Consider the following 13,433-nt stretch of genomic DNA (forward strand, 5'->3'; position numbering starts at 1 on the left):
GCAAATGTGCCTTCAACAGCATCTTGATATGTGGAATTTGGCAGATTAAGCCAGCATCATCACTTGGTAATGAGCAACTATAAGTGCTGTTAAAAGCATGAATGTAAAAAGTGGGTGAGTCTAGTTTAAATGGAAGAATTTTCTAGCTGCCATACCTTGTAAACATTTGAAGTTGTTTTTTTCCTGGTAGGGCTCCTGTGTCTTTAACAACTGCTTGGCTGGCAGAAATTTAGCAAGCAAAGCTTTCCCTCTCATTTCATCTCCATACTAGAAAAACCTCACCAACTAAGTTTCTGCCTGCCAGGCAGCAATAATAAGCTTGTCAGAAAAAGTTGTTAGCTTATTAATCTCCTGTACCTTACACAACATCTTTAATTATGTACACAACCACTGTACAATCATAACCTGCATTTTTCCTTCTGTTCTTTTCTAGTTCCCTGTTCCCAACTCAGCCCTAGCCCAAGACTTGCAGCAATACTTTGACCTAGCTCCAAGGTTCAAGAAAGACTCTAATAACTCCTTATCTCAGCCTCTTTCATTTCCCCATATCAACCAGTAACTGCTCAAAGTGGCAGTTACAGTAAGATGGGAGCTGGAATCAGAATGCTTCCAGCAACCAATGACATGTGGCTTATGGTTACATTTCTTTTAGTTCTGACTCTGTTTGTTACCCACATGCTTATATGGCTTGTTTCTTGGACCAAATCAAGGTGCTGGTTTGGGCGTTTAAGCTTTCTACTCTGGAAACAGAATAGAATACTTCCTTATCCCATATGAAATGACCCAATATTAGGCAGAAGAGGGGATTTGGTCTTTACTATGGTTGCCAATATGGTGTTTCCACAAATGAATTACACTAATGGGAGAAGCTACAATTGGTGGACTGCTTTTCCAAGGCCTCATGTAGGGCCTGGTCATGGCACTTAACCCCCCCCCCCCACATTCATGGGATGAAGGTGCATCCTGCACATTTTTGTCAGGTGAGGCTTTTCTAGATGTGCAAAAACTTTAAACAGCAGTGATAACTTCCACAAAATGTGATGGCAGTCACTTCCACAAAATGTGATGGCAGTCACCAGTTTAGGTGGCTTTAAAAGTGGATTAGGCAAATGAAAGAGGATAAGGTTATCATTTGTTACTAATAATGATGGCCATACTCTGTCTCCAGGAACAGATACATGTTAAATGCCAGACGCTGGGGATCATGAGTGGGGTGAGTGCTGTGGTGCTTCCTATAGGCATCTAGTTGGCCACTCTGAGAACAAGATACTGGACTAGACAAGCTTTTTGCTTGATCCTGCCAGGCTCTTTTTACGTTTCTTTACAAAGTTATTGAAAAATGGCACCAACCAAATTTCTTCGAGTTTGATAAATGATAAAAGCTGAGAGCCCTGCAAGAAAAGCAGTGTTGGTAGCCCAATGAGATTTTTTTGTGTGGCAGAAAGGCCCTATCCCGCCTGGTGGACTTCTTGTGAGTGTTTTCTTTAATTTGTCATTAATAGTACATTAGAGGTAGATTTATACTGGACCATCCATACATCATTCCTTTTTATTACTTCTGTGAGGCTTCCCCAGAGTTACCATATTGTTCTAAATTGGGAGGGGGGACAGACTCCCCATATTTCTACATTTATTAAAGGGGTAGAATTTAGCTGTTTTTAGAAGTATGATTCCAGGCCAGTGAAAAATATAGGCTGAACCAGTTCTCCTGTTCAGGAGATGTCTGTTAGTGATGTCATCAAGAACTAAGGATACTGAAAACTGGGCCATTGAAGAACAAATGACCATACAGTTCCTGCCCCCCCCGTTGTGTGTTAGTTAACGGAAGAAAATAGGAGAGTTGAGAGAGGGAGGTAGCCAGGGTAACAGAGGAGTGTGATGTCACACAGGAAAAATGCATGCTTTTGAAATTTAGAGGTGATGTGAAGGCAGGAACCATTTTGGCAGGCTGGGAGAGAGGCATGGAGATGCCTAGGAATCCATTGCTGGGATGCTGTGAAGCTGGGCTCCTCCTGAGATGTGAATGCTATGAAATCTTTCTCTATTGAAGTCTTCCAGTGTAAATATGTGTAAATAAATCATATTTCAAAGACACTGCAGACGTTGCTATATCTCATTTTCTCCAAAGGAACACAGACTCTGGTTGAGTGCCAAGACTCCTTGGAATATTGTGCACTGCTTGGCAGAGATTGGGGTGGCAGTAAGATTATTATTGCTATCTGGAGAGGCACTCTTATGCTACTGCAACAAAAGCAGAACAAGAACCTCCCTGGAACATTTGTGGTATGAAAAGCTACAGGATTTTTAGCAAGAAACTATGGGCCATGCACCTATTGCAAACAAAACCATATGGCCACCCCCAATTTTTTGAAGGAGCAAATTGTATTGAAAGCATGGTTGTAAAAAAGTGTCCTGATAACATAATGAACACAAGTATGAATACTTAAGAAAAAGGGCCCAAAGAGTGGTTTTCATCATCCATCAACAATTTAGCTGAAAGTAGTATTAACATGGCAATTGGAGCAAAAAAATCATAACGCCAGATACAAATGATGATGTGGTGGGGGAGACCCGGCCAGATGGGCGGGGTATAAATAATAAATTATTATTATTATTATTATTATTATTATTATTATTATTATTATTATCATCATCATCATCATTATTATGTGTATATTGTGTTAATTGAAAGCGGAATTTCAACTAGTGTGGTTGTTCTTATCACCATATGACAAATGCATTTGCAGGAGATCTGTCCTTTGTTGCATCTTGCTGCCTTATTTAAACCTTGGAGATGCTTTATTGTTGTAGCCTTTCTCTGCAGAGATGCCTTTACAGCACTGTGTGGATATCATGTAACTCACTAAAAACCTATATCATGTGATTTGAGTAAATGAGTGAGATGGGGAAGACAGGACTGCAGTGATTATTTTTTTAAGGGAAGGGAATAATGTGAAGCCATTAGTTCTACTCTACCTGATAATGATTGTGTCAGCTGCTGGATTATGACCAATTTGAGAGCTGTGTTACATTTACTTACATCAGGGGTCCCCAAACTAAGGCCCGGGAGCCAGATGCAGCCCAATCGCCTTCTAAATCTGGCCCACGGACGGTCTGGGAATCAGCATGTTTTTACATGAGTGGACTGTGTCCTTTTATTTAAAATGCATCTCTGGGTTATTTGTGGGGCATAGGAATTCGTTCATTTTTCCCCCAAATATAGTCCCCCCCCCACATGGTCTGAGGGACAGTGGACCGGCCCCCTGCTGAAAAAGTTTGCTGACCCCTGACTTACATTATATCCCACTTTTAAGGATACGAATATTTCCAAAGCAGCTTTCATAACATCAGTGAAAATACATTAATCCAATAACAAAAACATAAGTCATGAGGATCTTTCCCATAGGGTATAGGGATGGACAATTTTTAAAAATTCAGTTTCTCTCAGTTTCTCCTTTTTCCAATGTTAAGTTTAGTTCTACACATTTCCACATCAGTTTCTAAATTCTTTTTGTTTAGACCTCATGAAAATTCATCAGCATTTTAGTGGGAATTTCTCCTAATATACATTTTAATGCAATTTTGCCTAATATTAGCTTTTTGCAAAGCAGTTTCCCTTAACAGAATGCACTTGCTATTTTCATGAGTACTGTATATACATTTTTATGCATACTTCACCTTGGTATACATTACTTTGGTGAAGAACTGCATTGCAAAATTCAGAGAAGTGTCAATTTTGAAGGATGGCTGTGTTTCATTTTGAAATTGCTTTGGAAAGTGTGAATTAGGTAGGTTTCCTTTAAATGCAAATTTCTCTCCTATCCCTACCAGAGGGTCCTTAGTGGTGGATGATGTCTTCTTTGTTTACCTCTATCTCTATCTTCCCACAGGACAGTTGTTTGTAGATAGCCCTCTGTGGAGAACCCAAATAAAGTAGACTCCTAGGCTGTGCTTGCCTTTCTGCCTCTCTTTCTCTCCTGTGAAAGGGGAGAGAAAAGTCCAGGTGGCACAGCTTAGATATCTTCCTCTCTCTCCTGGAATCGTTCAATTTGTGGTAGATGTAGCTAGCAGCTGAAATGGTAGGGGCTTAAGAACCATAGCTGCCAAGTTTTCACTTTTCTCGCGAGGAAGCCTATTCAGCATAAGGGAAAATCCCTGTAAAAAAGGGATAACTTGGCAGCTATGTTAAGAACATAGATTATATGACAAAAGGGGGAAAGGATTTATATTTTTTTGCCAAAGTTTAAAGAACAACTTGATAAAATATATAAAAATATGCCATAAAAAGACAGTGTGCAATTCCTCACAAGTGCCACTGAGATCAAGGAGGTTCAAGCGATGAAGGATAAAACACATAAAAATGTAATCTAGATCAAAGTAATGTAATTGCCGGTTTCAAAGTAAAAAAAGCTATAATTTTTGGTGAAGGTTGTAAAAGTCTCAGTTAAAGACAAGGCTCTGGACACATCATTTTGTTTATTAGGTTTTTTAAAAAACAGGAAGGCATAGTTTTTAAGAAATGGTAAACTATCACGTATGGTGTCATAGGTCAACTGAGCAGGACATTATGCTGACATTTAGCATTAGCTAGAACAGACATGCTGTTGCTTTAAATTGGCTTAGCTTCATTAAACTCTATAGAACTATAATATTTTGTGCCAACTATTTTACAACAGCCAGGTTGCTGTTATGGGAGAATACACCATATTTTCCATTCCAAGAAAAACTGTAAAAATTTCACAGATAACAAGTCTCTTGCATTCTAAATATCTTTCCTGCATAAGGGCAAATTAAAGAAAAAATATAGTAACAATTTTTTGGTGGCGCCTATAAAACATGATTTGTGTTTTATGTATTGTCTCAGTAACAAAAAAGAGGCTAACAAATAACATTCCTAGAGTTGTGCTGACATCAACTAATGATGATGACAGGTGAGAAATATAAAATTAAGAGCTAACTGCAACTATAAAACATATCCTGTCAAGTATGCCTTTGCACTGTCTTGGCCTCCTAAGAGATTTGGTGGTTTTATGTGCAGTTCTCTCTTACTTTGTGTTACAGCTCTTGTTTAGTCGTGTCCGACTCTTCGTGACCCCATGGACCATAGCACGCCAGGCACTCCTGTCTTCCACTGCCTCCCGCAGTTTGGTCAAACTCATGTTCGTAGCTTCGAGAACACTGTCCAACCATCTCATCCTCTGTCGCCCCCTTCTCCTTGTGCCCTCCATCTTTCCCAGCATCAGGGTCTTTTCCAGGGAGTCTGCTCTGTGTTACAGCAAGGGTCGTCATTATTCCAGTAAAGAGCTCTGTTTCCTCCTTGATAGAGAATGAAATTCCTACAGTAAGATTACCACCACAGCTGGGTGGAAATTTCAAATGCCTGTATCTATATCAAGATAGACAGATAGATAGATATTCTAGCTTGGGTGGGGGGAGAGAACTTAGAAGCTGAACAGAGAAAACATGCAGATGCCCTGTAAAAGTGAATGAACAGAGAAGGCTCTTCCACAGTCAGTGCTCAAGGTGGAAGCAGTCTGAGGACTCTAAGAAGTGTTGAAATTTCATAATCATTCATTCCATCATCTACAAATGGGCAGAACCTGCTCTAGATGACTGTCAGGGTTGAGTACTGCTTCTTACCAACATACTTCTGTTTGGAAGTGGGTGGTAGACAAAATACATCTTATGAGTCAGATGCAATATTCTGTGGGTTGCCACACGATGCAGAAAAGAAAAAATAACAATAACATTGCAATCCCAGTGCAGTGGGTGATAACCTTATGAATCCCTCTGCTGTGCTCTTTGAAATTCTGAGTCATTGCTTTGAGGCTGAGATTGGCATTTGACCAAATTGTAGGAGAGAAGAAAGGGGGGGCACCAATAATCTGGAAACAAAGACAGTTTTCTCTTGGCAAAACAAGGCATCTTTTATCCAGGTATGTTCCATGTAGACTAGAAGAATTATGTTCTTTATTTTTATTTTTTCATTTGTCCAAGAGTTTGTATAGTATTGCTCTGTATAGCTTTAAGGATTGCCCCCCCCCCACTGTCTAGCAGCTCCTATGGCTCTGCTGTCACTTACCCTGAAATACACTGCAGTGCTTGTCAGGCTTTCTGTTTGCAGATGTATGATAAGCCAAGTAGTGAGCTATAATAGCTGCACTGAACTTCTAAACTTTGGGAGAATTGCCTAGACACTGGTTCAGCACTTGAACGGCAACTGATTGTATTCTGAATAGGTGAGTGTTGTAGCATTGCACCTTTAAAAATCTTTTGACACAAATTACCATTCAGTTGAGTTCTGTGACTGAAACAGACTAGCTGGTTTTTTCTAAGGCAAGTGAGAACATATAGTGCACACATGTACTAAGGAAGTGTCACTCATTAGCTGAGTTGACAGTACTCTTGTTAAAGTTACAAAAAACTTTAAACTCCTGATGTGTCAGTTTTTGTTCGTTCATTCAATATACAGAAAGAAAAAACCAAAGTGGCTTTACACATTGCTTTGTACTAAAATTCTGTATGTGTAGTTATTCCATCTAGTTTTGTTAAGAGAAAGATTTATTAGGAATTACGGCACCTAATAATATTCTTTCTGTCTCAAGTGCATACAAAAATATGCTCTTACAATTTAAGATTTTATATATTCTGTGCAAACTGGACCAAGAAGATTCAAATTCTGAAATCAATAAATTATAGAAATTAGGTATTTCTGCACATAACCAAATTTTGTACAGTTTATTGTACAGCTCTGGAGATCTAGTTAGCTAAGGAACCCAGAATTTATGTGCAAGACTAGTGGGATGATATTGACAAAATATTCAAAATACTGACTTCATATTTCAAATGTATGCACGCTTGGGAGTAAATCCCACTGAAATCAATAATCGTGTAGGTTCTGGCTATGTGAACATTGGCAAAATATGTGACTGTCTATAGCACTTGTAATTTGCAGGGCATTGGAAGATGTCAAAAGGTATTCACTACCTTTGCAACATTATTGGAATTGGTTTATAAAGCAGAATCTCTCTGGGCCTGAGGTAACACAGATTAAAAACAATTGGGATCTCTCCACTAGTTGTATAGTTATTTTTAAAGGTCTATATTTAATCAAGGAAGGAAATATAACACATGTTGCATCTCTTTAGTTTTTGTGTCGACTTCTAAGACACTTTATGAAGCATTCAATATTAAGACTTTATACTGTATGTTAAGTTATACCCTTTATGTTGATTTATTGTTATGAAAAAGCTCACATTTTATTGAGTTTTCACAGTTTTGCCTTTAAGAAACTAACTTTTTACTTACTAGTAAAAAGGTAAAAAAATATATACTAGTATAATTGTGCAACAATGATCTTGAGTAAAGCATGTTTACTCAGAAATAAGCCCCACTTAGTTCAATAGCAGTTACTTCCTAGTAAGCATGCACAGAGCTGTACTATAACTATATTAATGTATTTTGCGATAGGCTGACACAAGTCCCTTCAAGGCTGTTCTACCCAAATAACTGGGTTTTATATGATGGCCCAGTTATTGATTTATTGGCTCCAGTTGGAAGAGCAACCAACTGGGCTAAAGGCTCTGTTTGAGAAATAACACTCTGAAAGAGGTTAGTAAAGGCCATGTCAAATAAGTAATCAAGTAGGAGAATTAATTAAAGTCATACATGGCAATAATTCAATGATGCTACCCAGCTTTTCTAGGTGTGGATTCACAATCAAATGATAAATAGTTCAATATCTTTTTCTAATCATGGTACAGGATGTTAACACTTATGAATCCATATCCAGGAGAATCTGAGAACAGATGTTCCCGTAGTTCAGCACATGAGAAAAATATCACATAAGTGAAAGTCTGAGATGCCATTTTTTGTTAACTGAGGAGGACTGAGCCAAATGTTAGTATTTACCAAAAGTGATGTAACACTTGTCTACGTGACAAAAATAAATACACCAGTGGGATAAGGAGGCTGTCAGAATCAGAGTATAAAATAATATTGTTGAGATAAGTGAATGAGAGATAAAGGCCATATCTATATATGCTAAACAGGATTTCTCCCAAATATCTCTGAGGTTGCAACATTATGGTTTATATGTCTTTTGATCATGTCTGACGTGAAGAATTATATTTCTGCATAAGTTTACTTGCTCACCTTATAATTATGTTCTTGCCTCCCATGGTAAACTGGTTGGAAATAATGTCTGGTTGCAAGCTGGCATTATTGTACCGGTAGTAATGTTGGGTACTTATATGTGGCAGTATGACTGTAGGCTGGTCCAAGCAAGCAAGAAACAGCAGCAGTACTGGGATCATAGCTGCCAAGTTTTCCCTTTTCTCGCGAGGAAGCCTATTCAGCATAAAAGAAAATCCCTTTAAAAAAGGGATAACTTGGCAGCTATGACTGGGATAGGGGTCCCTACTAATGTGAATGGGGCCATAGAGGGACAACACAACAATAGGCATCTACAACTATTTCACAAAAGTGTTGTTTGGATTATTTCTAAGGTGTGGTGCAAGGAAGGGCAGCAATTACAGAGAATGGACTTAGTGCAGATGGAGACTTAGTTGGAAAAACCATATATCTACCAGGAGAGATTACAAATAAGGCTACAATCCTAACCCTACTTACTTTGGAGTAAGCCCCGCTTGCCTCAGGAGGACTTCTTTCTGAGTAGATATGGTTAGGATTGCACTGTAAATCTATTATTTTATAAAGTCCGGAGCTCAGCAATTCTCACTTTGGCTCAAGAATATAATTCCGACACTTGCAAGTTTCCATCTTCTACCTTCTGAAGTTAGTGTGTTGTTGTTGTTGTTGTTGTTGTTGTTGTTGTTGTTGTTGTTGTTGTGCTGAAACGAATGCACCTGATCTTATGGCCAATGGTAGTGCATCTTTTTTTTGCATTCATGTCCCAGTTTTAGTCCCCAGCATCTCCAGATAGGGGTGGGAAAGACCGTTTCCTGCAACCTTGGATAGATAATTCCAGTCATTGTAGACAATACTGAGCTAGATTAACCAATGGCACTGTCTATGTATATCCAATGGCACTGTCTATGTATATCCAATGGCACTGTCTATGTATAAGTGTACTGTAGTTGCATTCATTTGGAACCCTGATGAATATGTTTTGTCTTTTTTATTGTCTTAGCCTTCCTGCTGCTTTCTCATCCTCTCAATCTGGCTTTAGCTTGTAAATTTCTTGGCGTAATTAAGCATATATGCTTAGCTTTATAGATACCATGATTGCTGATACAACTACATAATAAATTATTTTCCTTTTGCTCCCAGGGAAAAAATGTCAGCAGCCATGCCATACATGAAAATGAAAATTGATCCACGGAACCTGCAGATTCAGACACATACTGTGGAGAAGTTACTGGAACCTCTCATTATTCAGGTAAATTAGAAATAGGAAAGGTGTGTTATGGAACTATTAAATGAAACTAGGAATTTTTTTGAGATGGTTCATGTGATATTTTATGAGAGTTCAGAAAAATCAGTTGAGCAAAATATTGACTCAGGATAGCTGTATATGCATTTTCCACTGCATAAAGTGTGAACTCATGCCTACCAAAAATAAGGATTATGAACTTAGTGTGTAAACCACAATTTGTGCACACAGTGAAGATATCAAGGGTTGCCATATTTTGAAGAGCAAAAAAGAGGATACATTTGCCGACTTCTTCATTTATCTATGGATTGCTATGACAACTCTCATTTTCCATACCCATGAAAAAGAGGACGTGGGCTAGAATATGTGAATGTTAGGGGAGGAGGCTGAACCTCCTCTTTTGGCCTGTTAGAAATCTGTTTCCTACTGAGAACAGTGCAAGGGCTTGCAGGTAGGCAATGACTCAATACAGACTAGGTTATAGGAGACCCAAACCTCCTCTCTGCAAAACTATTGAACTGGTATGTGAACAAAAGGCAAGATAGAGGCTTGTGTGTAATTTGTGCTTTCCTCTGTGTATTTGTGAGTTCAAGGAGACTTGTGCTATTTTAGGCCTAGACTTTGTCAGAGAGTATGCTTTGCAAATGTTTCAGAACTATGGCCAGAGTTAAGTTTTGAAGCTGACAGGCTCTGGTTTTAGTGTTGGGGATGCATAAAGTGACTTCTGCTGAACTGTAATAATTTAGGTTCAGCAGCCAGGGGCATAGCAAGGTGGAAGCGGGCCACTCCCAGCTCCATGTTTTGGGGGGCAGCATGAGCGGCGCCAGCGGCACCCCGCTATGTAGCGTGCATGTGCAGCGTCACTACGTAATGATGCATGTGTCATACATAGTGACGCATGTGTAGTACGTAGCGATGCATGCATCGTACGTAGTGACGCTGCGCATGCACGCTACGTAGCGACGCCCCACCCCCGGGTGCACGTCATGTTTGCCGCTCCGGATGCCCGAGTGGCTTCCAGCGGCACTGTCAACAGCTAAGCTGAATCTCTTCTGTTTAGATAGCTCTCTATTCATAAATTTTAGCCTTTTTACATATTCCTTAGTACTCACATAAAAGCTTGATTTTTCCTGAACCTAAAACTTCCCACTGGCATATGTATAGGTAAATCAGTTAGCTAGTTTACACAGATGCCTACCCTCTGATATATTTCAATAATTTCATTCCATTTATTCCATACTTTCACAAAGTTATTCCATAACTTTCACAATGGCCTCTACTTGCAGTAAATTCTTTCAATTGATTACACATGTTTCCCCTGGTAATTGCATTTTTTTATTATTGTAACTATATCATATGCCCTTCATCATTTTCTTAATTCTCACTTAGCCAAGTCATGAATATTTTTCTCTCTCTTTTCCTGAGTTGTCTTAACTTTGTTGTCTGAACTTCACTTTCTTGTGGTTCTGTGAATGTGATCCAATTTTCTAATCCAATTTTCTAGATCCAATCTGTATAATCCCTGTTCCTTGTTTATTTGTAGGTAAAGATTAATTTTGAAACTGTTTCTCTCATTTCTTTTTTTACAAGCAGAAAATAAAGTTGCAGTATTAAACTAAAGTATGAAGATTATAGAAACTAAATACTAAACTGCTGCCCATTTTATTTGTATTATTCATCAGTGAGATAAAAGTTTACTACCGGTAGGTGCTATTGGTGTATAAATGGTTCAAGCAGATAAATAAACTATTAGGTTTGAAGTGACCACTTTGCTTCTTTTGCACTGCCCTTTAACCTAGCCATTTTTAGTCAGAGGTTCATACTGAGTTAGGAGAACTCTCTCCTACTGTTAATTTATGTCTCCATTCCATGCAGGTCAACTTGATAATCCAAAAATTCTTGGTGGATTTGGTTTATGGAAGTTTTCTTTCTTTTTCTTTTCCCCAAACTCTGAGCTGTACTTAGTTCTAGTATGACAGGCACTTTTAGCCAGAGTTTTCTGTGTGTTCCCCCTAGTTTGTTTTAAATTTTTAAACCGTGATGAATTTGTTACAAGTTATTTCCCCCTAAACCTAATACTAGTGAATGAGGCATATTTCTCTCAGCATTCCTTGTGTTTTCAGACAGATGTATGTGGCCAGCAGGCTGTCTCACTTCTTCTTACAACTTCCATGGAGTGCCCCAAACCAGAAGGCAAATAAATGCTCTGAGCTATGTGACAGCATTTCAAAAGCACGTCAAAATGCAAGTAGATAAATAGGTACCGCTCCAAGTGGGAAGGTAAACGGCGTTTCCATGCGCTGCTCTGGTTTCTCCAGAAGCGGCTTTGTCATGCTGGCCACATGACCCAGAAGCTGTACGCCGGCTCCCTCGGCCAATAACGCGAGATGAGCACCGCAACCCCAGAGTCGGTCACAACCGGACCTAATGGTCAGGGGTCCCTTTACCTTTACCTATGTGACAATATAAGGTCTGTCCTATGTGGATATCACTTCTGTGTAAGAAGCAGCATGTATACAATCATCTTTCATTGCAAGTACTGTATAAGCTGTGAAAAGATGTGACCAATATCGGTAAAAAAGAAAAAAAGAAAAAAAATGTCATTTTATCATTTATCAAGCTCTATATTCTCTGTTCTACATGTCAGTGACACAGCTAGCAGAGATTAGCTCTCCCTTCATTGTTTACTTCCTCCACCAGGCTCTACCAAAATTTCTTTAACATCTTGTAAACATCTGATTTTGCAGGAAGGTGGAAGGGCTTTCTCTACTCCCCCATCTTCTCAGTGTCACCTATAAGTGGTATTATATAGCTGCACTATCGAAATAACTGATTTGATTATATTTGCCACAGACCGCCTACCCCTAATCTTGCCCCTCTGTGGTCCAGTTGCTAGAATGTTAATTTAGAGCTGGGGGTTTGTGTTCCCATGTGATTTTGGGTAGATTTAGTCAGATATTCTTTCCTTAAAAGAAGAAGAAGAATAGTAGTAGTTTGGATTTGATATCCCGCTTTATCACTACCCTAAGGAGTCTCAAAGCGGCTAACAATCTCCTTTCCCTTCCTCCCCACAACAAACACTCTGTGAGGTGAGTGAGGCTGAGAGACTTCAAAGAAGTGTGACTAGCCCAAGGTCACCCAGCAGCTGCATGTGGAGGAGCCGGGAATCGAACCTGGTTCACCAGATTATGAGTCCATTGCTCCTACCCACTATAAAACACTGGCCCTCAGATGCAGTCCCCTGCAGTGACAGAAACTGCTGGTCAATAATAGTGACTGCACAGAACATTTGCATGGGTTACCACATAAGTAGAGATGGCTGGGATAGCCTGTGTGGATGAGAAATGCAATGTTAGAATTGGGACTAAGATATGCTAATCCAGTTTTAAATTGTATTCTTTGCACAAAATGGTAATCCTTTACATCTGAAGCAATTTCATATTTAACAATGTGGTATTAGGTATGTAAAGCTCTGTAGTAACCGTTCATCTGCTTATTGTGCTGCTAAAATTTAATGCTACCTTTTTCTGAATTTATACAACAATTCTGCTAATGTGGAACACTACCCCTAATGCCCTTCATTACAGAAAAAGCCATTTTGGGAATGAGGTGACTGAGAGGGGGTTGATGGATGTTTAACCCTCTCTAATCCAGTATTTCCTTGTGGGACCCAGGTGGCGCCATGGGTTAAACCACAGAGTCTAGGGCTTGCTGATCAGAAGGTTGGCGGTTAGAATCCCTGCAATGGGGTGAGTTCCCATTGCTCGGTCCCAGCTCCTGCCCACCTAGCAGTTTGAAAGCACATCAAAGTGCAAGTAGATAAATAGGGACTGCTCCGGCGGGAAGGTAAACGGCGTTTCCGTGCGCTGTTCTGGTTCGCCAGAAACAGCTTTGTCATGCTGACCACATGACCCGGAAGCTGTCTGCAGACAAATGCTGGCTCCCTCAGCCTATAGAGCGAGATGAGCGCCGTAACCCCAGAGTCGGACACGACTGGACCTGATGGTCAGGGGCCCCTTTACCTTTACCTTTAATCCAG

General features: G+C 39.6%; 1 protein-coding gene across 2 annotated transcripts in view; it reads left to right on the top strand.

Annotated features, from left to right (window-relative positions):
• Positions 1-6,129: 6,129 nt before the first annotated feature.
• The window catches only part of CTNNA3 (catenin alpha 3), a 550,231-nt gene continuing 542,927 nt past the window's right edge, over positions 6,130-13,433 (top strand). For both annotated transcript variants that reach the window (XM_035137674.2, XM_035137677.2), the window contains exons 1-2: positions 6,130-6,239; positions 9,292-9,400. In XM_035137674.2, the coding sequence (XP_034993565.2) occupies positions 9,299-9,400 (102 nt within the window). In that variant the 5' untranslated portion in view covers positions 6,130-6,239; positions 9,292-9,298. The remainder of the gene's footprint in view (positions 6,240-9,291; positions 9,401-13,433) is intronic.

The sequence above is a fragment of the Zootoca vivipara genome, chromosome 5 (genome assembly GCF_963506605.1).
Source record: "Zootoca vivipara chromosome 5, rZooViv1.1, whole genome shotgun sequence".
Taxonomy (NCBI): Eukaryota; Metazoa; Chordata; class Lepidosauria; order Squamata; family Lacertidae; genus Zootoca; species Zootoca vivipara.